The sequence below is a fragment of the Scomber scombrus genome, chromosome 13, assembly GCF_963691925.1.
Source record: "Scomber scombrus chromosome 13, fScoSco1.1, whole genome shotgun sequence".
Taxonomy (NCBI): Eukaryota; Metazoa; Chordata; class Actinopteri; order Scombriformes; family Scombridae; genus Scomber; species Scomber scombrus.
In genome coordinates, this window is record NC_084982.1 from 6999574 (window position 1) to 7023518 (window position 23945).

Consider the following 23945-nt stretch of genomic DNA (forward strand, 5'->3'; position numbering starts at 1 on the left):
GCTGGACTGCTTCAAACAGTGATGTCGAACCCATAAATAAACGGGTAAATCACTTTTTTGTTATGCTGTCACGGCAGTTCAGTCATAGTGTGTGTGTCAGCTGCTCCAAAACAAGGTTATTGCAACCACAACCGGCTAGTTAGCATAGGAGGCTAATATCAGCTTTAGCTTGAGCTACCGCAATATTGAACCTGCCTAGTTTGTGTTTTGAGTTGCTCCCAACTGAAGCTGTTAATAAGGCAATCATTATTTATAAAAAAAGACAGAATTCAGTCGGTGTTGAATATCTCATGGTGCTATATAAGCGTATTTAACTGGCTCCAGCTGCTATAGCTGCTAGCTTACAAACCAGTTGGCTGATGAAGTTAAGCAACACCCGCTTGTAAAATGATTATGGCACTATAGGAACTGTAATCAAGTTATCCACCTAATTAAGGCAAAATTATCTGGTGTGCGTGAACGTCCATGATAATGAGCAGGGATTGGTGCTGAGCTGTCAGTACACACAAGTGAAGCTCCGGCCTGTTTTGATCACATGATGAGACACTTCTGCTATTTCCTTTACACATGATCTCAAAGTCTGTAGCTTTCTTCAAAGGGTAAGTCTAGATTTGAAACGGTATTCCTGCTCTATATACGGTCATCTCATGAGATATAGTTCGTCTGTCGGACAAGTCAGATATAAATCTAACAGGACAGATCGAGATTGTAGCAACAGTATGTTCATTTAAAAAAAAAATATGTCACAACTTTCTAATGTTAGCTAACTGAAACATGTTTCCTGTTGAGGGTTATTTCAAAATCACACACACAGATCTCATCGTGAACATCAAACTCAGACTGATCTATTGTAAAGCTTGGAAAGGTTGTTGTTATTTGAAACATTAAAGATCATTCAACAGGCTGTGCTAAAATGCTGGCTTCCTGTAATGCTTGAATTAATGAAACAGTGGTTATTACAGTTCATTGTCTGTCATTTTGAAGATTTTGTAATGGTCAGGAGTTTTCTTGATTTACTTTATTTGAGATTTGACATCAAAACAAATGTATATATAATATGTCATTCACTGCAACAAATGCATGTATATTTAAAATGTCAAAGAAAACATAGTAAAGTTAGAAGATAACTTATTTCCATCGTGGTTTTTCTTTCAAGGCAGACAAAGATAAGTCACACATGACTCAGTTACCCTGTACCATCGACGTTCTCGAGTGAGCTTATAAGTCTAAAATGCCTGCGGCTCTGTTTATTCACTAATGATGTAGTTAGCAATGAAGCCCCCTACATTTAACGTAATTCTCTTGCTTTGCTTCAACTGTGCAGCCACTATCTAGTTATTGCTGTTTACCACATACTTACTTCAGCTGGTATGGTTTTATTAGGCCTATATATTGTGTTGTACATAAAGATGTAAAGGCAGGAATAAGAGATTGAGCCCACCTTATATTTAACTAGGGCTCAAATTGATTATTTTCTTTTTATAAATCCATTAGTTGTTTGGGCTATAAAATGTCATAAAATAGTGAAACATATCCATCAGTGTTTCCCAGAGTCCATGATGACATCTTTAAATGTCTTGTATTGCCCTGACAAATAGATATCCAGTTAACTATCATACAAAGGAGATCATATTCACATTTGAGAAGCTATCAAAATAGTTGGTCATTAATTTAATGTTTGGTAACTAACTATCTGTCTAATCAACTAATCACTACAGTTCTGTATATTTTGATACACTGTAGTCAGAGAAAGGATATTTAAGATGAAATGCATATGTAAGTATTAATGGTTTTGGTCCACAGGGGAAGTAGAGGGTTGAGTGCTGTTCTGAGCTGTTTTTGATAGTGTTGATGCAAATGAAGTTCCTAGAAACAGACAAACAAACTGCTGCCACTGAGCATGACCAGCAGCGTCTGCTATTAGAGCAGAGTAGATGAAAGTCATTTCATGCTCCTGGTTGTGAAAGTGTACATATGAAAATACAGTCCTTGTTGATCTAGCTGATTACCATGACTGATTCATACCGCAGACCACATCTTAATGCTAAGAGCTTGATTAAGGAACCTGCACGCCATTTATGGTCCATCAGTTACACATGCTTACGATGTGTTGTTGCCTCTCTAGCAGGAGTAGCAGCGACATGGCTGCTGATGACAAGTCCTCGTCCTCCTCCTCGACGGACTGGAGCGTCGAGCCGCCTGTCATCTCGCCTACAAGCCCCTCCCACCTGACCCACTTCAAACCACTCACCCCGGAGCAGGATGAGCCTCCCCTCCGCTCGGCGTACAGCTCGTTCGTCAGCCTGTTTCGTTTCAACAACAAAGGTCAGGGATGCACATCTAACATGAGTATTCAAGTTCAAGTTCAAGTTTATCAATTTGTCATTTCAACCATATCTATTGACTGCATACAGTGGAACGAAATTGTGTTCCTCAGAGTGCAATCATCTAGATGAAGTTATAAATTACAGACCAATGTTCTGCGAGGTTAACGCCCCTGAGGTTCACTTCCATTCTTTTCACTGGGTTTGTATTAAGTGTGAAGATAATGGACAGATCATGTCCTATGTAGTCAAACCAACAGTAAAACAAGAGGTTCAATGTAAGTAATTTTTAAAATAAATATATGACCATGGCTGATGTGTTTAAAGAAGCTCATTTTGGTCAGATATATATATATCACAATTTTGAGATCTACGTAGTTTTGGCCTTTACTTTATACCAAGAACTAAGAATAAGTATCGAGATCTACATAATATTGGCCTTACTTTATTTACAAACAGACAAGAATTAGTGAGAACAGTGTTAAGATGTACAGTACTCTCTGCTCCTGAATTGTTGATTATTAATATAATTATTAAGTTTCCTAGCCTAGTCAGGAGTCTCCAGCAGATGTCTGCATAATGTGCATTGAGGCCGAAGACTCACACTTTCCAAAATAAAATATATTTTGGAAATCTATGGTGGCAAGTCGGTAAAAAAAAAAAAGAAAAAGAAGCAATCAAGTTGTGTCGCAATTTCCACAAAATCTCCAAAAAAATTGAAAGCGTCTAATTGATGTTATGGAGATTTCCTTAATTAAGGGCGAGAGAGATAATCATGAGTCCAGAAAACAAATTTAAATCACAAACTAGTATTTTAATATCTTGTACAAGATGAGTTCAGCACACAGTACACGTAAGGTATTGTACAGAGAACAGAACTGCCTGTATAAAGAAACAGAACCAAAGTTATAATCTTTTTCGGGCTCATCCCATACTTCTCTGAGAATCAGCCCATTCTTCTAAGACATAACAAGGCCTCACAGGTGGTGTCTTATCAGTATGTATATAATGAATATTATTTCTCCACTACATTGATGACATGAAGGATAACTTACACATACAAAACAGTATATGTATGTACATAATCAGTTGTGTACAAGGAGTGATGAGAAGTATTTCAGAGGGATTCATCCTGACAAGGTGCCAGTGAAGCTGTAATGATTCACGTGATGCAGCCTGAATATATCATCTTTAGAGGCTTGCTGTTAGATTCAGTGTTGATGTATGGGTCAGTTTTTCAGTTATATGTTACATTTTCAGACCATTTGGTAGAAGTTGAGCTATAATCTGAACATATAAGGGGGGGTTAATGCGTTAGTGTCATGTTTGGAACAGAGTTAATATATTATAAAATCCACATAAAAAGAAGCCTTTGACCTTAATTTCTGATGCTTGATGGTCAGTGGAAAGTGACCATGCATAATATCTGTGGAACTGAAAGTTATGCCAGTGAGTCAGAGTACAGTGGTATGTTTGTTAATCTTCTTATGAAGAAAAAAAACCCCATATTTTAAAAGCTGTTTGAAACATTTAAATCTTTATGTGATGTTATACTTTGTTATTTTTTACTGAAGTCTTCTGTAAACAAAGTGTAATAAATCTGTAAGAAACACATCAAACATTACAGTATGTATAAACCTGTCATGAGTGCTCTTTTGCAACAGTTAGGGCAATTAGCCTTGGTCTTGTGAGGTCATGTGATAGACGTCGCCTCCCTGGACCAGTGCCAGGAACCAGTGAGCCACATGACGCAGTTATCTGCAGTCCCGCCTGGTCTCTGCACGACAGCCCTCCCCTCACTCACAGCAGCAGAGACCCGAATGTTGCAAACCTACCAGACTTTTTCTAAATAGATGAGATTACAAGATTAGTCAGTCTGTTGTGAAATAATCCAAATCTTAGTTTTCTTTACACAAATAAAGGTGAGATTTGCTGCCTGCTGTACAGTATTTGTGTAATTTAAACATCTTTGATTAAATCATTGTTTTTTTCTTCAGTAAACCAGCAGCTAACTATCATTTTTCCTAACAGTTTACCTCTTTTTTACTTTAATTGGTTAGCGTTGTTTAGCAATAAAAACAAAGAGTAAGTTACAAATTGACATCACAACTTAAACATGGTGCAAATAAATGTCTTGAAATTGCATATTTTGTGTGAGAAATGTAAAATATAAGAAAATGACAAGCAGGGAGTAGAAACAAAGAATTCTTCACATTTGAGAATAGTGTTTTAATTAACAGTTACTTCCTTAATCGAACTAATCTGCTGATTCTTTTCTTGATTTATCGTTTTAATCATAAAATTTAATTGAATTTAATTTTTAATTGACCAATAGTCCAAAACTCTACTAGTGGGAAAGAAAAACAGTAAATTCTCACATTTGAAAAGTGAAGGTTTCACATTTTTGCTTGGAAAATAACTAAAAGGATTATTTCATAATCAGTTTTATTTAGCTTGTAGCTGCAGCTTTATTTAAGATGCTGAAAACTAGCAAATGTTATGTATTTTTCATTGTTAACCAACCTTAATGTTGAATACAATTTTTAAAAAGATAGTTTATTTAATTGTATATTGATTATTGCACTGATCATTTCAGCACTGATGTTAGAAATCTTCTTTTATGTTACATAGGGGTGGGAAATATCAGCACAATTAATATGACTGTAACTGGATATTTTTTTCAAAATCACATGATAAAAAGTTAAACCAATGTTAATCCCAGTAAGTCAAACTGTTTTCACTTACACAGTTATAGATTTTGAAAGTACAATAAACTGCAATATTAGAATTTAGTCACAACTTGACTTTAATCTGATTATAGCAGATAAACAATAAACTGAATTATGAGAACACCATCCCCACAAACTGTGAGTCCAGCTTCTTTGTTTTCATTGTGTTTTATGTAAAAGCTGAAGAAGTAAAGTGTGAACTATTGATTAGATGTAAGAGCTTTTTAGAAATGTATGAAAACTTAACACATGTCGATAATATGGAATCAATTTATCTCTTTTGTATTTTGCTGCCCCCTGAATAAGATAACTGATTTTGAAAAGTCCTGTTAACTATGCCCCCCCCCCCTCTCTCCTTCTGTATGTGTGTGTAGAGGAGGGACGTCCTCCCTCAGCAACAGTGTCAGAGAAGCCAGATGTGCCGTCCCCTTCTCCTCAAACAGAGAGAAGCAGCTGGTCCTCCAGTCCTTCTCACTCCCTGTACGGCGGCTCCAGGACACTCCGGAAACAACATCCCGACCACCTCCGACGTACCTCCAACGTCTCCGGTAAAAACACGCACACACAGAGTACGGATGGTGCTATTTGAGGCTTGTGTGTGTTTCATCAGATAGCAAATTTGTCTCAGGTTTGTGATGGATAGTCTTTCCCACGAGGTATAATGTATAACATAACAACTGCTGTTTCTCTGGCTTCAACAACATTTTCAGCTGTTGGGGTAAGACACGCTCTGAAAATACTCATTGCAAATTTTTGCAGATCTTTAAATAGGCTTATATGTATATTGTGTACATAATTTATAGTCAAGGTGTTAAAATCCATCATTCACATATCCTGAATGTGGTTAAAACGTGTCTTTAACTAGTCTTTAAAATACCTCTGTTTTGCAGTATGTGCAGTTTTTTCCACTTCACAGCTGTACAGAACTACATACTATGACTAGTTTGGAGGTTAACGTAATTATAAAACATCTGTATATATTTCAGCTGGTATTAACAATGTCATCTATACATTTGACTCATTAGAACCAACTTATGTCCTTATTTGAGTCTCATATTTGTTGATTGCATTATCAGCCTCTGTCTTGTAGTGATTCAATTAATCAGAGGCTGCTGATAACATTGTGAACAGTGTCTTATATTAAACTTTATCTCATTTAATATCTCCTTCACATGTTCGGGACACTCTGAAATAGTTATTGTTATAGTTATTTTGTTATTTTGTTAAAAGAGGATTGTACCACATTCTGTTGTATTTTCATGCGGTCGTGGTTCTGTCATATTTTACAATAGGAGTAGTTGTCAAGTTAGTATTTCTTGCAAGAAAATCATCCAATTTGAATATGTTACTATTCCACATGTTCTCCCTAACATAGACAAAGTCTGTTGTTTTAAAATGAGGAGAACAGGCAGGATAATTGAGTTTCATCTAATTCATTTTACTGTTCAGTAGAATCTGCTAATGGACAGACAGAGCAGACTTGAAAACAACAAAAGATAGATGGTGTTTTGGGGATTGAAAAACATGAGAGAGATGAATGCATGTTATTTGAAAGGCTGTAACATCCGTTCTCATGTCTTTTCTGATTACAGTGGATTGGCCAGGTGAGGGGTCTTCTGCACTGTGTGGTTTTTACTAAAGATGCTTTTAGCTTGACTGTAACAACTCGGTTTGAAAGAATGGCCTTTACACAAACTGTTATGTGTGTGTGTGAGTGCATGCAAGTGTGTCTGTGTGTATGCGTGTGTGCGTTTGATATTTGCATTTTCAGTGAAGCGCTTCCTATTGGTCTTTGGTTTGCCCTAATATTTTCCTCTCGGTACTAATATTGGGAATGATGTTTGTCATGAATGGTTTACCAGCTAACATTTATATTAAACATGTTTTTGTTGATCTTAACTAGTTTTTCTTTAATTGACTGCATCATGTGTTATTTAATCCACATTTTTAAACTTTTAAGGAAGTAATTCCTAAGGTGTTGTAGTGCATTGTCAAATAGCTGTCATGTTTAATGCTATGATAAGCCAACTGAGCTTTGATTTTTTTTTAAAAAGGCATATTTGACAATGCAGCAGGATGGATTTTAAAGTACGATGGAACATTTGTGGTATTCATTTGTACCCTGTGTGTTTGTGTCTACACGCGTGCTTGTAGATGGCAGCAGGAAATCGGATGCAGCTCTGAGCAACCATGACCCTCGCACAGCTGTGCAACTTCGCACTGCACTGAAGAGACTGAAGGAAATCATGGAGGGAAAGAGCCAGGTATTCATACTCACTCTGTTTTGACTGCAGTAACTAACTATTGCAGGGAAAATTAAGAAAATAATATATATTTGGAGTCATGGCCTTTGACCACAAGCTGAAACCATGCAGTAGCACTTTGTAGATAAAAGAAGTGTGCTGTGTTTGTCCCTGTGTAGGACAGCGATCTGAAGCAGTACTGGATGCCAGACAGTCAGTGTAAGGAGTGTTACGACTGTAATGAGAAGTTCACCACCTTCCGCCGGCGACACCACTGCAGACTGTGCGGCCAGATCTTCTGCAGTCGCTGCTGCAACCAGGAAATCCCTGGAAAGTTCATGGGCTACACAGGTAAATGGCATTCTAGAGACATAGGTATGAATGTGGCGTAATATAAAGCAGAAAACGCTTCAGTAACCTTCTAATTAACCTTAATTGTTTTGTTTCCTCTTTTCCTTATCACTATTTCCTCTCCTCTGTACATAGGAGACCTACGAGCCTGTACATACTGCCGTAAGATAGCACTAAGTTACGCTCACTCAGCTGACTCGGGCTCCATTGGAGAGGACCTGAGCGCCTTGTCGGACTCTCCCTGCTCCGTGTGTGTGTTGGAGCCCAGCGAGCCACGGACACCTGTGGGTGGGCGTAAGGCCAGCAGGAACATCTTCCTCGAGGAAGACCTGACCTGGCAGAGGTGAACACACACACACACACACACACACACACACACACAGAAACACTGAGCCAGATGAAGTCATGAAAACTGTTGTAATTTTCAAGTGACGAGTATATTTAGACTGAATGTAACTTTGTTTTGATTTCCAGTTTGATTTTGCCCAAATGTAATTATAAAGAAGGCATATGGCATGATGCCTTCAGTGTTGGCTCTGGTTTCATATGCAGTCAACACTTGTTTTGTGGTGTTGTAGTGGTTTTATTTACGATGGAAATTCACTGACCTGGTTTTTTTCCAGCCTCCTCCATCTGTGCTTGCTATATTTCTATCTTGATTTTCTGCCATTTAATACATCTATGTAAGCTTTGTGTGTACTGTAGCCTGTGCATGGTAAAGTCTCATGAATTGGAATCATATTATGGCATGTTAAATATAGGATATCTATATGACTATTCTTTGTTGTGAAGGGAGCTTGTGATAGCTGTAAAGTAGGACCGTTGCAGCAAGATGTAAGACTCAGCTTTGCAACTTGTGACCTGAAAGGCTCGCCTGCAAACATTAATCCAGAGCAGAAAACTGACTCCAATGAATTAATAACTTTAAAAGAGAAAAGAGGAAGCATCTATTTTAGATAACATAGCTTTAGTGAAGCATGACCATTCGGGCACAAGGATCTGATCTAATCTTCCTCTTCAAGTTACTTTTAACAAATTATTAATTGAATTTTTTTTTTTTAGAGATTTTATTATCCATTCACAAAACAGACAAATGGTTGAAATGAATGTTAAAAGGGCATCTTTGTCGAAGGGATTGTCCAACAACGCATGCATTTTATAACCCCCATGCTTGTTTATGCTGTCTGAGCGACGATAACAGCTTTTGAATCGGTGTGCTCGCTGCTTGTTTTCTCTGTCGACCTGCCTCAAACAGAACATATTTTCCTCTCTCTTTCCCCTGGCATAGAAAAACTCCTATTGGGATGAGAAAGACGTGAGTCTTGCTGTTTGTTTTATTCATTTTTCACATCTGTCTCAGCTTTAGCTGTCTTTGAGTAAAGACTAATGCCGTCTAGCTCTGTAAAGAAATAGTCTTCTGCATGCTCAAATTCACTGCTGGTAAATGACACTGGCTTAAATGACGAAGAGGACGTGTAAAGATCACAACAGGTGTGTGTGTGTTTATGTGTGTGTCTTCATTAGCATGATTCACCAGGAGCCTCAGAACAGTGGCCTTTCTTCCAGACTGACAACACTACAAGAAGACGTAGGAAAGTCTCCTGCTCGGAAGAGGTCAGTCATTGCTCTGAGTTCAGCATAGTGAATTCCGGTCAGAAGCAATGTGACGTGAAATTCCTTGTTTGTGTCATGAAACAGGTCCGCCAGTGTGACCAACCTAACGCTGGACCGCTCTGGATCCTCCATGGGGCCTTCTTACGACAGCTCAGTCAGCCCACCGACCAGCCGAGCCATGTCAGGGACCAAGAGCGGCACCAAGTTGGACCACAGTGAAGAAGAGAGGAAGATCCTGCTGGTGGCTGCTTTAGTCTTTTCACTCATTTCCTTGTTTAGAATATGTTGGGGTTTTTTTTTTTATTCATTTGCACTTATCCCCTTATGCCATTCACCATAATCCAGTATTAAAATAGGACAAAAACATAAAGCAGGTAAACATCAGTCATTATTAAATACTGACATACATACTTCATATCTTGCAGGATTCATCCCAGCTTAAGGAATTGTGGAAGAAAATCTGCCACAACAGCACAGGGATGGAGTTCCAGGACCACAGGTACTGGCTGAGGACTTACCCCAACTGCATCGTGGGAAAGGAGCTTGTCAACTGGCTGCTGAGGAACGGCACCATCTCCACCAGGTCTCAATGAGCAAACGTCTTCTTTTACATTCTCCAAAGTATTATTGATCTTAAGAGAGAATTGTTGTGTTGGCCGAGCTGCTGTTTTTCTATACAGAGAGCGGCACACGGGCTTGCCATCATGGTTACGTATTTGAATTTTGACTCAGTTTTTTGATCATTTTGTAAAATGCTCTCAAATAGATGAGACTTCTAGAAGTATAAATATAGTAAAGAATAAATCTAGTTGTGTGAATTTTCAGAAATGCATATAATAATGTTGAAATTTGAATATAATCTTGGTTACATGGTTTCATTCTAATCTGGCACATACTGATCTTGGGTTTTTTCTTGAGGGACTATCTTTGGTGATTCACTAAAGGCTATGCAGCCTAGGCAACCAGGGATGCAACTAGTGTTTTTATCATAATCAATTAATCTGCCAATGATTCTGGATGAATGGATGAATCATCGGGCCTTGAAAATGTCAGACAATAGTGAAAAAGACCCATCAAGACTTCATTAAAGCACAAGTTGGCATGTTGCTAAAATCCCAAAATATTCCTCAGCAAATATTCACATTTAAGAGGCTGCTGCAAGTGAATTACCATTTTTACTTCGACAATACTTCTTCGTTACATAGCTGTCTATAATTGTGTGTTTACTTTTCCACTTACTTCTATGTTAATAAAGCATTGCTTTTTTTTTTTTTCCTTTGATAAACTGTTAAGCTGATCTTGATGTTTCTGTGTTGCAGGGCCCAGGCTATCGCTATAGGCCAGGCATTGGTGGACGGTCGCTGGCTGGACTGTGTCACCCACCACGACCAGCTATTCAGGGACGAGTACGCTCTCTACCGCCCCCTCCAGGTAACAACCCAATATTGACAAGTAAACTACAACACAAGCCTGTCCATAATGTTCTGATATTGATTGATGCAACAGGCTCTTTTGGCAACACAGCAGGCGTATCACATGCAAGCTTCAACAATTGATTATTTCATTGAAGTGAAAAGTGCTGACGCCGTGATGTCTCTCTGTCTGGTCTGTAGAGTACAGAGTTCTCAGAAACACCATCTCCAGACAGCGATAGTGTCAACTCCCTGGAGGGACATTCAGAGCCGTCGTGGTTCAAGGACATCAAGTTTGATGACAGTGACACCGAGCAGCTCGCAGATGAAGCTGAGTACACCATGCCGAGTATGTACTGAGTGTCTGATGCTTCGGAAAAAGCTTTATTTTTACACTTGTAGCCATACTTTGCATGCTTGGATTACTGATCCGTCTTTCTGTCCAGACTCCGCCAGCCCCAGCAAGAGGACGTCCGTCAGCAGCTTCCAGTCAGTGGTGGACAGTGACTCAGCCGCCTCCATCAACCTCAACATGGAGCAAAACAATGTCAACTTCCACATCAAGAAACAATCCAAGTATCCACATGTGCCTACTGCCACTGAGCAGAAAGGTACAGAAACCTTCAACGCACGTTCTATCTCAGAAATGTTTAAGTCTAGTTTTATGTTCAATACATGCAGTTGATTGTAATTTTTAGCTTTTTCTGAGTTAAACAGAAAGAACGCTTCTCTTTAATGTCAGATTTGAAAACGAATATCTACAGTGATCCTAATTAGCTTAAGTTAAAATAAAAATATCACCCATTCATGATGATACTTATTAGAGGCACCTTTGTTGACAGTTAAAAACTTAATTTCACACCAATGATTAGCTAAAACATCTTTTTATCCCAGCTCTATTAAACTGCTTACAGACTGAGGGAACAACAATTTATCAGTCTTGTCACAGATTCTTTATTGTATTTAGTTTCCAATACTTGTCAGATGCTCTGTATGTCACCAGCTGTTCACTTCCTCTCTCCCTCTTTCCTCTTTTAGCTGAATTCCTTGTTTCTGAGGATGGAGGACAGAATATTGTCATAAGTGATGCCTTCATCAAGGGTAGGAATTCAGCACTTCCTTGTTGATTTGATCAACATTAATCAAGTTAAAATATTATTGCCTATCTGGCTTAGCAAACAAGCTGCATGTTTCTCATCTGGTGTTCCGTGATGTTGCAGAGTCTCTGTTCAATCGTCGTGTGGAGGAAAAAGCTAAAGAGATGCTGTTCACTCCGCTGGGTTGGCACCACAGCTCGCTGGACCAACTCCGAGAGGAGAACGGAGAGAAGAAAGCCATGGAGAGACTGCTGTGAGTGGAGATGCTGCAACTGTTTGTGTCCAGTATGATTATACATAGAATAGTCAGAATAGTTGTTGATTAATATTAGTTGATTTATTTAGCAATGAGTACTTCTAACGTTATAGTACCTATAGTATGTTATAGAACATTACAGTACCTTTTTGTAACATTACTACATGGGAGTGACGTTTTTTTTTTCCATATCTAACCATCTGCCTCTCTGCCTCTTTTCACTCAGCTCAGCCAACCACAGCCACATGATGGCGCTGCTGCAGCAGCTGCTCTACAGTGAATCTCTGTCGCTGTCCTGGCGGGACATCATCGTCCCTGTGGTTCGACAGGTGGTCCAAACAGTACGACCCGATGTTCGGAACTGTGATGACGACATGGACATCCGCCAGCTGGTCCACATCAAGAAGGTTGAGAAGCACCTCATCAAATAGAACTAGAGTCATACGCTACATTTTTTACATTTTCATTTAATTGTACATAGGAAACATAATATTTGGGAAACAGATGAAGACATTTAGTTTAAGACTTGTAACTAAGTCTCTGTTTGTGATTCAGATTTCTGGAGGGAGGAAGTTTGATTCAACTATGGTAAACGGGTTCATATGCACCAAGAACATTGCTCACAAGAAGGTAGGTCTTAATAGATTTTTTTTATTATATAAAAAGTTATTTTAAAAAACTTCAAAAGTTAAAAATGAGTTAATGTGGATGCTGATCATTTTTATTGTGTCCATAATTGTTGGCTTAGTTATTGTGACATAAATGTTAGAAGTATTTAACTGAAAACCTGAAACTTGTGTCACCTGTAATCAGATGAATCCCTACATCAAGAACCCTAAGATTCTGCTGCTGAAGTGCTCCATAGAGTATCTGTACAGGGAGGAGACCAAGTTTACCTGCATCGATCCCATTGTGCTACAGGTCAGTAAGCCACTCTCACTGCAGTTAATGATGGATAATAGATAGAACAATCTTCTAATTTCTTACTTTGTCTTTCTTTCAGGAAAGAGAGTTTCTAAAGAACTATGTTCAGCGCATAGTGGACGTCCGTCCAAACCTGGTGTTGGTGGAAAAGACAGTGTCTCGTATTGCTCAGGACATGCTGCTAGAGCACGGTATCACACTGGTCATCAATGTTAAACCGGTCAGTGTAGCATCGATTCATATACCTCATCCAGACACAATACAAATCTATTAAATCAAGTGTAACTGTTTTGAATTTTATTTGAATAATTTAGTTGAATCATGGTTTCTACATCATCAACGTGGTTCTTCCACTGACTTTTATTTTCCTTTCTTGTCAATTTAGCAAGTCTTGGACAGGGTGAGTCGTATGACCCAGGGTGACCTGGTAATGTCCATGGACCAGCTCCTCACAAAACCTCGGCTCGGGACCTGCCATAAGTTCTACATGCAGCCCTTCACTTTGGCTAACAGTGAGCAGAACATCTCCACTCTCTCAAAATTAGGGATGCACCGATCCAGCTTTTTCAATCAGGATACCAATACCGACATCTGTGCTTTGGGTATCAGCCAGTACTGAGTACCAATCTGATACCAATGTTAAATAATAATTAATATGCTTTATGCCTCACTGTGTGGAAAAGACTGGGATCATTCTTTTATGTATAAGGCAAAACCAGGCTTGACTTAAATATTGCTATCCTAACTTTAACTATAAATTTACTGAATTAAAAAAAACTGTTGATTGTCCTATTGGCACCAATACCCAATCCAGCTATATGAGTCCGTATCCAACGATATCCGATAACGTTACACACACCATATATATCTGTATCGGTGCATCTCTACTCACAATCTCAATCTTGATGATAAATGCTGTGATTTCTTCACCTTGTAGAATAGATCCTGTAATCTCTTTGTCTGTCTTTCCAGACGATGTGAAGACTCTGATGTTCTTTGAGGGCTGCCCTGCTTACCTCGGATGCTCCATCAAGCTGCGTGGTGCTTCAGAGTACGAGCTGGCGAGAGTGAAGGAGATCATCATGCTGATGGTGTGCGTGGCATACCACTCCCAGCTGGAGATCTCCTTCCTCATGGACGAGTTCGCCATGCCCCCCAGCTTAGCCCAAAGCACCTCCTTCCCCTGCCTGCTGGAGGGCGCCTCTGCAGAGGAGGAGGTGGCACATGGAGAGAAGAGAGGAGAGAAAGAGACAAATGGAGAGAGTCAGTACAAACCTGCAGCACTTGGGACTGAAGATGCTGCACCCAGAGGCCAACCTGACGATGAGGGGCTTCCCTCTGACTCTTCGTCCAAAAGCGGAGAGATAGACGGCACCCAGACCGAACTGAGCCCAAAATCCACTGTCCAAACCGAGGAGGCTGGAAACGCAGAGACAACGACCTCCTCGCCATTTTCCAGCCCTCCCGCCCCTCCTCTGTCAGTCTCTCCACCGTTCCTATTGGAAGAAGACGAGGAGATGTCGTCAGACACTTTGGTCAGAACATCTCTGGGGGAGACGGGGGATTCACTAAGTATGGAGGATGGGGAAGGTTCAGAAACGCCTACCCCGAGGTTTCGAGACCCTCTGCAGGATGATACAGGTCTGTTTGTGGCAGAGCAGGTGGATTCAACTGATGACCGCCTCAAGTCCATCTCTGCTGTCTTCAAGCAGGAGCTTAAGGACATCATCCTGTGCATTTCTCCCTTCATCACATTCAAAGAGCCGTTCCTTCTCACCCCCGCTGGCATGCACTGCCCAAGCAGAGATTACTTCCCCGAACAGGTAGCTTTGTTTTTTCAACCAAACAGGCGATCTTTCTGAGATTTCTAGATTTATTTTCAGCATCTGTGCCTTTTCCTGTCCTGCAGGTCTATCTATCCCCTCTCCTGAACAAGGACTTTAAGGAGCTGGATGGGCGAAGAAAGCGGCAGCTCCTCAAAGACTCCGCACCCTCCTCCCTGGCCAGCGGTCAGACCAACGGCAGCGTACCACAGAAGCTGATCGATGTCCTGCCTTGCCACAGCCTTACCAGCACCCGCATTGTCGAGCAGCTGACCAGCAGCCATGATCTCGCCAAGATGCTGGCAGAGTACAGAGCGAAGGGGGGTCGCATCCGGCAGAGGGAGGCCGCTGACCCCTTCGGTAGCGCCAGTGCCCCAGCTCCTGTCAGCGGCAGGACAGTGGACGCACCAGTCAAACTGCCGGTGAAGGCTGACAGCGAAGAGGAAAAGCCAAGCAAACAGAACGATATGAGTTGGGCCCCCAAGGTGAGCGATGGCACATTTATTAGTGGATTCATTTTGTTCATCAGTGTATAGGAGCTGATAACAAATGTAATAATCTATCAATAATTTTGTGGAGACTACAACTACAACAATTACAACACCTGCAACACCTGATTTCCTCATTCTTCCCCAAATGTGCCACTTTTAAGTGATTAAAGTCTCAATAAGTCACCTGTGTTCCCTCATATTAAACTAGTGTGATGTGCTGATGCAGGCACTGTGACTCCCTGTGACTGCACTTTGTAACTTTTTGACCTGTTTTTGTTTGTCGGTTGTTGTCCTCAGCTGGACTGTCTGACTCCTGTCAATCATCAGAGGCTGTGTGTGCTGTTCAGCAGTTCATCAACTCAGTCCAGCAACGCACCCAACCCCTGCGTCAGCCCATGGTAAACCCTTCTCATGGAGTAGATCAATATTAAATCATAGCTGTCTTTTTAAATACATTCGTAATCATTGCCTTTGATGTCAACAGGATCGTCACCATGGAGTTCTACGGCAAAAACGACCTCTCACTCGGTGTGTTCTTGGAGAGATATTGTTTTAGGTGAGACAAAAGTAGTGTGTTTGAAATGTGTTTGATGAGATTCAGTATCAGAGAGAAACTTAGTTGCTAAATGGAAGCTAATGGGAATTAGTAAATGTTATTTGGTTTTAAATGTAAGCCTCCCGTTCAGCTTTACTAATGGGTGCGTGTACGTCTGCGTGTGTGTTTTCTCCAGGCCTTCTTACCAGTGCCCCAGCATGTTCTGCGAGACTCCCATGGTTCATCACATCCGGCGGTTCGTGCACGGCAGCGGCTGTGTGCAGATCGTGTTGAAGGAGCTGGACTCCCCCGTGCCTGGTTATCAGCACACAATCCTCAACTACTCCTGGTGCCGCATCTGCAAACAGGTCAGTAACGATGAATGTTGAATTACAGTAAACATGACAAATGTAATGTTGCTTAGTATAAATTTAGATACTTTGCTTAGTTTGTTTGAAGCTTTTCCTTTTCATTCGCAAATAATTGGGGTTTTTTAATGTTGTTTTATTCATTTTGTGTATTTAATGTAATTTTATGGCTTCATTTTAAACTTTCTACTTTCATTTTTTAAATCTTATTCTACTAAAAGAACTTTTATATTTGACATTAAATTTTTAAATTTTTTGGTGTTTTGCCCTGTTCCCCTAAATTGTTTCCCCTTTTGTAGGTGACGCCCGTGGTGCCTCTGTCCAATGACTCGTGGTCAATGTCTTTCGCCAAGTACCTGGAGCTGCGCTTCTACGGCCACCAGTACACCAGGAGGGCAAATGCCGAACCCTGCGGACACTCCATCCACAAAGACTACCACCAGTACTTCTCATACAATCAGATGGTGGCTTCCTTCAGGTTGGTCGGCTCTCAATTTGTCCTTCAGTCCCATATTCACCTAATTCTGAACTAGACTAGAGGAAATGTAACGTTAGCTGTGGAAAAACAGGGTTATAGCAGAGTGATGCATGAAGACTACAATGAAGCAGTAAAGTATTACAACAAAGAGCATATTTGAGTAAAATAATAAGCAATACACGCAAAAATATAAAGCATTTACATTGAGAGTTCTCTAGAAACAGTCGTGCTGGTTTGTGTCATCAGCTACTCTTTCATGTGCAAATATAGACTCTATCCATCCATTCACTGACTCTTTGTTTGAAACATGGTACTTTTATAAATTCGTCTTGCTTCTCTTCCTCAGCTACACCTCCGTAAGGTTGTTGGAGATTTGTCTTCCTCGTCCCAAGATCTTCATCAGGAACCTGGGACCTTCTAAAACCAACCTGCAGCAGGACCTGAAGGACTTCTCTCAAAAGTAAGTGAATACCAAAGTCATTCTTTTATATACATTGACAAGTAGAATCTTCAGGCCATTAATAACTGGGTTAAAAAGAAAAGAGAACATTATAGGCCACATATAGGTGTAAAGAAGAGGTTTAAGTAGTCTATGAATGTTATATGGTTCTCAGTCTGTTGGTAACTGAGTCTGATCCAAAGGATGAAGTGGTTGATAAATGATCTTTATTCAGAGGTTGATCACCTGACCACATCCACTCATCTCTCTCCTCAGAGTGACTCAGGTGTACTTGGCCATAGACGACCGCCTCACCTCCCTCAAGACCGACACCTTCAGTAAGACGCGAGAGGAGAAGATGGAGGACCTCTTCGCTCAGAAAGATGTATGTTACTCTCTGCGAGTTTGTCTTATTTTCTGGGTACACCTGTAGTGTGAAGGGTCACCGTGTTGTTTCTGTGCGTAGATGGAGGAAGCAGAGCTACGCAGCTGGATCGAAAAGCTTCAGGCACGACTGCAGGCCTGCGGTCTGGATTCTCCTCAGCAGCTCCAGGCTGTTCTGGAGTCACTGGTGCTAAAGAAACAGGGTCTATGTGAGATGTTGCAGTCCTGGAATGGCAGGTCAGAGTCAAAGCTTATTCTTTTTTTAATATTAAAGAGGAGTCTTCATCACCAGGCTCTTAACTTTTCTTACTTCTTCTCTTCCTCCCAGGCTGCAAGACTTGTTCCAGCAGGAGAAAGGCAGGAAGCGTCTGTCTGTCCCTCCCAGCCCAGGCAGGCACCGACAGACCACCACTGATGTTACAGACAGCAAGGTCAGTAACATCTCCATGTGTTGAGTAGCTGAGTTACCGTCAACATTTTTATAGTAACCTGACTTCCTCAACACCATTTAAACAACACATATTGTTTCCATAATCAGGGTGCAGGATTAGAGACATATAACTGGTTTATACTTTGCTTTTTACATGTGTGTGTGTGTTGAGAACAAAGACAGCAGAAAGAGAAAATATTGATGTGACAGCAGAACGTGTTAATGAATTGATAGATAGTTAGATAAAGAGACACAGAGATGTGCTTTATTGATCCCAAATTGGGAAATTCTTGTGTTACCACAGCAGGTAATCCCAGTATTGCACATGAACAGTAAATACACAGTAAACATACATATGAACACTAAAAGAGATACATATTACAACATATTAGACATATTGATGTGTCCTTGTATTCAAAATAATATAATTCAGTGTCTAACGTAAACTAACACTAACATTAAATAGCCTTTAGAAGTCAAATTAAGTCTGTTTCCACAGCTGGATATTTGACCTTTTATTAAATTTAGGCACATTTATGCTCTAATTATAAAGACTGTGTATCTTCTCAATACAAAAAAACTATCAGAAAGTATCATCTGGTATTACCAATGCCTTTTAATATGAGTAAGGTAGTGTGTGGATTTGACAGTATTTAGGTTAGAACAGTTCATGTAACTACCTAAACAAAACCCACCTGCTATTATTCAAATGATTATGTCATCTTTTTGGTAACCTGCCTGTTTTGTTTGGGGGTTTTGTTTCAATAGAGTGCTTTGGATTCCTCCCCCCGTAACCCCTCTCCTGTGGTCCAGAATGGTGAGAAAGGTGAGTCAGCCGTCTCTGAACTCAGTTCTTCCCGGTTTGCTGTGACACACTGAACTGTATTTTGATCCTGATCCCGTTTTCACCTACAGACGACCGTCACCTCACCACGCTATCTTCAACCTCCTCCTCCTCCCTGCTGCCGTCCCCAGCGGAACCTGGAGCTGAACCAGTCACCCCCAACCACCCCATCACCGAGCAGGACTCTCTCAGCATCCCAGAGGGTATGCACATACACACACACACACACAAACACTCACACACACACATTTCTCTAATCTAAACCCTGCTTTGTAACTTCTGTGTTTTGCTTGTTGTCAGATGTATTTGACGGACACTTACTGGGCTCCACTGACAGTCAGGTGAAGGAGAAATCAACCATGAAGGCCATCCTGGCTAACTTCCTGCCTGGCAACAGCTACAACCCCATCCCCTTCCCTTTGTAAGTAGTGCAGCCACATGGAGTTAAATCAAATTAGTTCTGTAGCACTTTATTTTAAAAGAACATGAATCTGCTTTTAGTCTAACACTCATTGCTACAGACCCTTTTCAGTCAGCACAAAACATAATAAGGTTTGAAGCCAATATCTGTTGCTGTACCTCACACTGTATTCTAGTGGAGATCAATTTTTAAAAAAAACAAGATAACATGCTTACACCACAGGCTGTAATGATTTGTACCTGACCGTGTTGTGATCTTTGTTTTTTCAGTGAGCCTGACAAGCACTACCTTATGTACGAACATGAGCGCGTACCCATCGCAGTGTGCGAGAAAGAGCCGAGCTCCATCATAGCCTTCGCTCTCAGGTGACCTCCTGCCTCTGTCTGTCTGTCTCAGCATCAGAATGAAGCTTTTATAAATGTGCTATTAACACTGTAAAACATTGTGGATTTTTTTTTGGTTTTTTAGCTGTAAGGAGTATAAAACAGCACTGGATGATTTGTCCAAAGTGTCTCACTCAGGAGGAGACGAGACTCCACAGGTCAACAGGTACGCAGGAATATCTGGAGTATTGTTGAATTCTGATGTGTCCTACAGATAGAAATTGAGAGATATATCTTGCACCCATGGATCATTTAAATGCAAACTTGTTTCACATAGTTTTTTTTTTTGTGGATTTTAGCTGCATATGAGCTGTGAAATCAACAAAGCAGAGAAGGAATACAATATTTCAGCCATGTAAAGTTTGAAATTGACCACAGCCAGAACTTTTTTATTTTAAAAAAAAACTTTCACTGACTAATCAAAATAGAGATAAATAATGCGTTGAGTTAATTTCCGTTATGTGTAAAATGTGTTGTTTTTCTGTCTCTGGTCAGTGCCGGAGAGAGTAGAGCAAAGAGCAGCCCCGCCAGGCCCAGTGAGTCGGCCTCCTCCCAGCAGAGCCGCAGCAGCATGGACGATCCACTCAGTAAGTGTTCAGGTCCACCGGCTACATCACTGAGAATTTCAAACACGTAGATGAAATGCTTCACACTTCTTTCTTGTTTTGTGCAGAGGATGCAGACTTAACAGATAAACAGAAAAAACAGACCCAGAATCCGCACATCGAGCTACGTGAGTGTTAAAAGTTGTAACCGTCACGTTTCTTGAATGTAAATAGAGTTCACTAAATCCATCAAAGCTTACTGACCTCACTGTCGCCTCCTGCCGAATGTGTAGAATTCTCAGACGCCAACGCCAAGTTCTACTGTCGGATCTACTACGCCGAGGAGTTTCACAAGATGCGCGAGGAGATCATGGAGAGCACGGAGGACGATTTCGTTCGCTCTCTTTCACACTGTGTCAACTGGCAAGCTCGTGGTGGCAAGTCAGGAGCTGTTTTCTACGCAACAGAAGGTTGTTATCTTTTTTTTTTTTGTATATCTATTTTACCTTTTAGATTTTTAGTTAACCTTTTTCTCCTATTCTCCCTTTTTATTTATATTTTATTTTATTTTAGATTTGTATTTTAAATCCTCAGTCATTTTTATCATTCTTACTTTCTATTTGTTCCTTTTCTATATATTATCCTTGGTCTACACTAGTTCTGTCTTATTATCAGCTTGTCAATCGACTGTGAAACACTTTAAACTACTTTAACCTGTATGAAAGGTGCTCTATAAACAAAGTTTGATTGATAAAAGCTCATAGATGAATGTCACCAAATCATTGCTAAACACAAATCTTTAAAAATGAGGCATTTTGCAAAGTCATAATAATCTATTAAAGCATCATATTTGATCATGGAACCCTTCTGTCTCCTCTTGTGTCCTGTCAGATGACCGGTTCATCCTGAAGCAGATGCCCAGACTGGAGGTCCAGTCTTTCCTGGACTTCGCCCCTCACTACTTCACTTACATCACCGGAGCCGTGCAGCAGAAAGTACGCATCATGAAGAAACCTCTCTAGAACGGTCTCTATTTTTAGGTTTACTACCTGCATTTTTATTAAACGACTATTTTTTGTACCACAGAGGCCGACTGCGCTGGCAAAGATCCTGGGCGTCTACCGGATTGGTTACAAGAACTCTCAGAACAACATGGAGAAGAAACTGGATCTGCTTGTGATGGAAAACCTTTTCTATGGACGCAAGATGGCACAGGTTAGTCTCACAGACACTGCAGCTGAATAAAACTACAACACCTTACACGTTAGAGAAGACTCATGTGTGAGTGTAAGTTTGTCAGTTATGATTAGAAAGACTGAAATATATACATTTAACTTAACATTTTTACTTAACATTAAACTCAAAGTTAAACTTCTACAGAAATAGTTCATCAGAAATCTGCTTATTTGCTTTCTTGCTGAGACTTAGATGAGAACTTTGTCCAACTATTTTGTTTGTACCATAAATATGAAGCTACCACCAGGAACTAGCTTAGTTTAGCACAAAGACTGGAACCTGAAATGTTGTCCGTAGGTACTAAAATCTGCCTACCTGCACCTCTAAAGCTCATTTACTAACACGTTTATTTAATCCACACCAAGACTAAAGCGTAAAAATATCATGTTGTAGTTTTACAAAGGGTTATGTGCTCTTACCTGGTTGCCTGGCAACTTTACATGGACGACAAGACTCCAAAGAGACACTGAGTCCGGCCAAGAAATATTCCACTAACCAGGCTCTCTGCATGGAAGCGAATAAGCATTTTTCCTAAAAAAGTTAAATGAATACCTTAAATACATTTAAGTTGTTTTAAAAGTCTCAGTTTTCTTTGTGTTCCAGTTTGAAAGCAGCACGTTTTAAGGATTTTCACAACTCCATTTTCATGTACTCTTTTTTTCAAATGTGTAATATTTCTTCGTCTTTCTCATCACTATGAAAACATCCTCAGTGAAGTTAGTGAGCTGTGCAGATTTCCTGTGCTGTCCTCAGCTGTGTCGTCTCCCCATGCAGGTGTTCGACCTCAAAGGATCTCTGAGAAACCGTAACGTGAAGACGGACTCGGGGAAGGAAAGCTGCGAGGTGGTTCTGCTGGACGAGAACCTTTTGAAGCTGATCCACGACAACCCGCTGTACATCCGCTCCCACTGCAAGGCCATCCTCCGAGCCGCCATCCACAGCGACGCCTACTTCCTCTCCAGTCACCTCATCATCGACTACTCCCTGCTGGTGGGGCGAGACGATGCCACCGACCAGCTCGTGGTCGGGATTATAGGTGAGAAGACGTCGGGACTCAGTATGTGTTTGATCAGTTCCCTGATGATGTGGTTTTTACAACACTTTTCCCTCTGCTCATTCTAGATTATATCAGGACATTTACCTGGGACAAGAGACTGGAGATGGTCGTTAAATCCACTGGAATCCTGGGAGGTCAAGGTGAGTCGTTATCAAGCTTGCACTCTTCTCTACATTGAGTTTGTAACAGAACACACTGAGAATTATCACCCAACTCTGCAGTTCCCCTCACACACTCACTGTTCTCATACCTACTCTGCACCAAATGACTGAAGTTAGTGACGACCTCATGAACACACTGAAGTAATAAGCAGCAAATAAGCCAAATATTTTCCCTCAAGCTTGTTTCTGCTGCCCTCAAGTTTCCTGTTTGACAAACTTTATTGTCAAACAGGAAACTTTGCTGCAAATTGAATTAAATATATCAAGATTATTAACTTGAAATAAAAAAAACAAGTGTCCCAAATGGAACTTGATTGATATATTTCAGACATGCTTGTATCTGTGGCTAATAGGGCTGGGCAATATATCGATATTATATAGATATCGTGATATGAGACTAGATATCGTCTTAGATTTTGGATATTGTAATATTGTGATATGTCATCAGTGTTTCTTTTCCTGATTTTAAATGCTGCGATACTGTATCCACATTACCAATGATTATTTATCAAAAATGTAATTGTGCAAATATTTTGTGAAAGCAGCAAGAGTCATCTCTACATTATTGTTGCAATATCGATATCGAGGTATTTGGTCAAAAATATTGTGATACTTGATTTTGTCCATATCGCCCAGCCCTAGTGGCTAATAATATTATACATAATGCAGCCTATGAACATTTATGCCGTTATTATCTACTTATCTGTCCACATATACACTCATCAGATTATTTAAGATTTTTTTAGAAGTGTTCAGAATTCTTCAAACACAGCAGAATATGATGCTCTGATAGCTTTCTGTCTGTAACACTGTGCTGTGTCTGTGTTGTGTCTCCAGGGAAGATGCCCACCGTTGTTTCTCCAGAGCTGTACAGAGCTCGCTTCTGCGAGGCCATGGACAAGTACTTCCTGATGGTACCTGACCACTGGACCGGCCTGGGTATCAACTGCTGAGCAACACGTTCATATCCAAGTGCAGTCATACAGAACAGAAACACAGGACTTTCTATGCACAGAAATCAGTTTCCTGGAACGAGGCCTCAGTATGCGAGAGGTTTTTTATCCTACTTGAGACCCACAAGCACACTGGATGTTGTAAATATTTGATTATCATGCGGGCTAAAGCCTGAGCAGTATACAGCACAGTATCATTCCATATATAGCAGTGCCGCTCTGCAACTGTGGCATTGTTTAAACTAGTTAAATCAGTTTTTATCACTGGGGACTCAAATTCTATTACATCCCTCTGGATTCCTGACGTGTTTGTTATTTTATTAGTGCCAACTATTTCAAAAAAGATCCTGACTGAATCTTGTGCTTATAGTTTGGTGAACAAACTAATTCATGTAATTTAAAGTTTGTAAATGTACAGAGATTATGTAACTATTAAAATATTATTAA

General features: G+C 40.3%; 1 protein-coding gene across 3 annotated transcripts; it reads left to right on the plus strand.

The window, feature by feature from the left end:
- On the plus strand, positions 1–23945 carry pikfyve (phosphoinositide kinase, FYVE finger containing). 3 transcript variants are annotated; one of them, XM_062432303.1, is made up of 44 exons: positions 1–44; positions 580–599; positions 2126–2325; positions 5428–5601; positions 7208–7317; positions 7476–7647; positions 7783–7990; positions 8936–8962; positions 9172–9261; positions 9346–9502; positions 9687–9844; positions 10581–10692; positions 10875–11022; positions 11120–11284; positions 11712–11774; positions 11894–12023; positions 12253–12433; positions 12582–12656; positions 12840–12947; positions 13030–13170; positions 13336–13462; positions 13923–14773; positions 14860–15258; positions 15562–15662; positions 15749–15820; positions 15996–16167; positions 16467–16645; positions 16992–17105; positions 17361–17469; positions 17551–17705; positions 17797–17899; positions 18667–18724; positions 18814–18945; positions 19043–19163; positions 19433–19528; positions 19632–19712; positions 20042–20145; positions 20229–20279; positions 20385–20561; positions 20983–21086; positions 21178–21306; positions 22102–22363; positions 22450–22524; positions 23383–23945. In XM_062432303.1, exons 3-44 carry the CDS (start codon positions 2142–2144, stop codon positions 23496–23498), a joined length of 6291 nt encoding a protein of 2096 aa, XP_062288287.1. In that variant the 5' UTR covers positions 1–44; positions 580–599; positions 2126–2141; the 3' UTR covers positions 23499–23945. The 3 variants fall into 3 exon arrangements, with proteins under 3 accessions (XP_062288287.1, XP_062288286.1, XP_062288288.1); XM_062432302.1 differs by lacking the exons at positions 1–44; positions 580–599 and having other exon boundaries at positions 2015–2325; positions 20042–20133; positions 20220–20279; XM_062432304.1 differs by lacking the exons at positions 1–44; positions 580–599; positions 8936–8962 and having other exon boundaries at positions 2015–2325; positions 20042–20133; positions 20220–20279.

Coding starts and splice junctions, on each gene's coding strand:
- pikfyve (XM_062432302.1), top strand. CDS start 2,079: ATGGTCCATCAGTTACACATGCTTACGATGTGTTGTTGCCTCTCTAGC. Junction 19,713..20,041: donor GAGACTCCACAGGTCAACAG/GTACGCAGGAAT, acceptor GTCTCTGGTCAG/TGCCGGAGAGAGTAGAGCAA. Junction 21,087..21,177: donor CCGGAGCCGTGCAGCAGAAA/GTACGCATCATG, acceptor TTTGTACCACAG/AGGCCGACTGCGCTGGCAAA.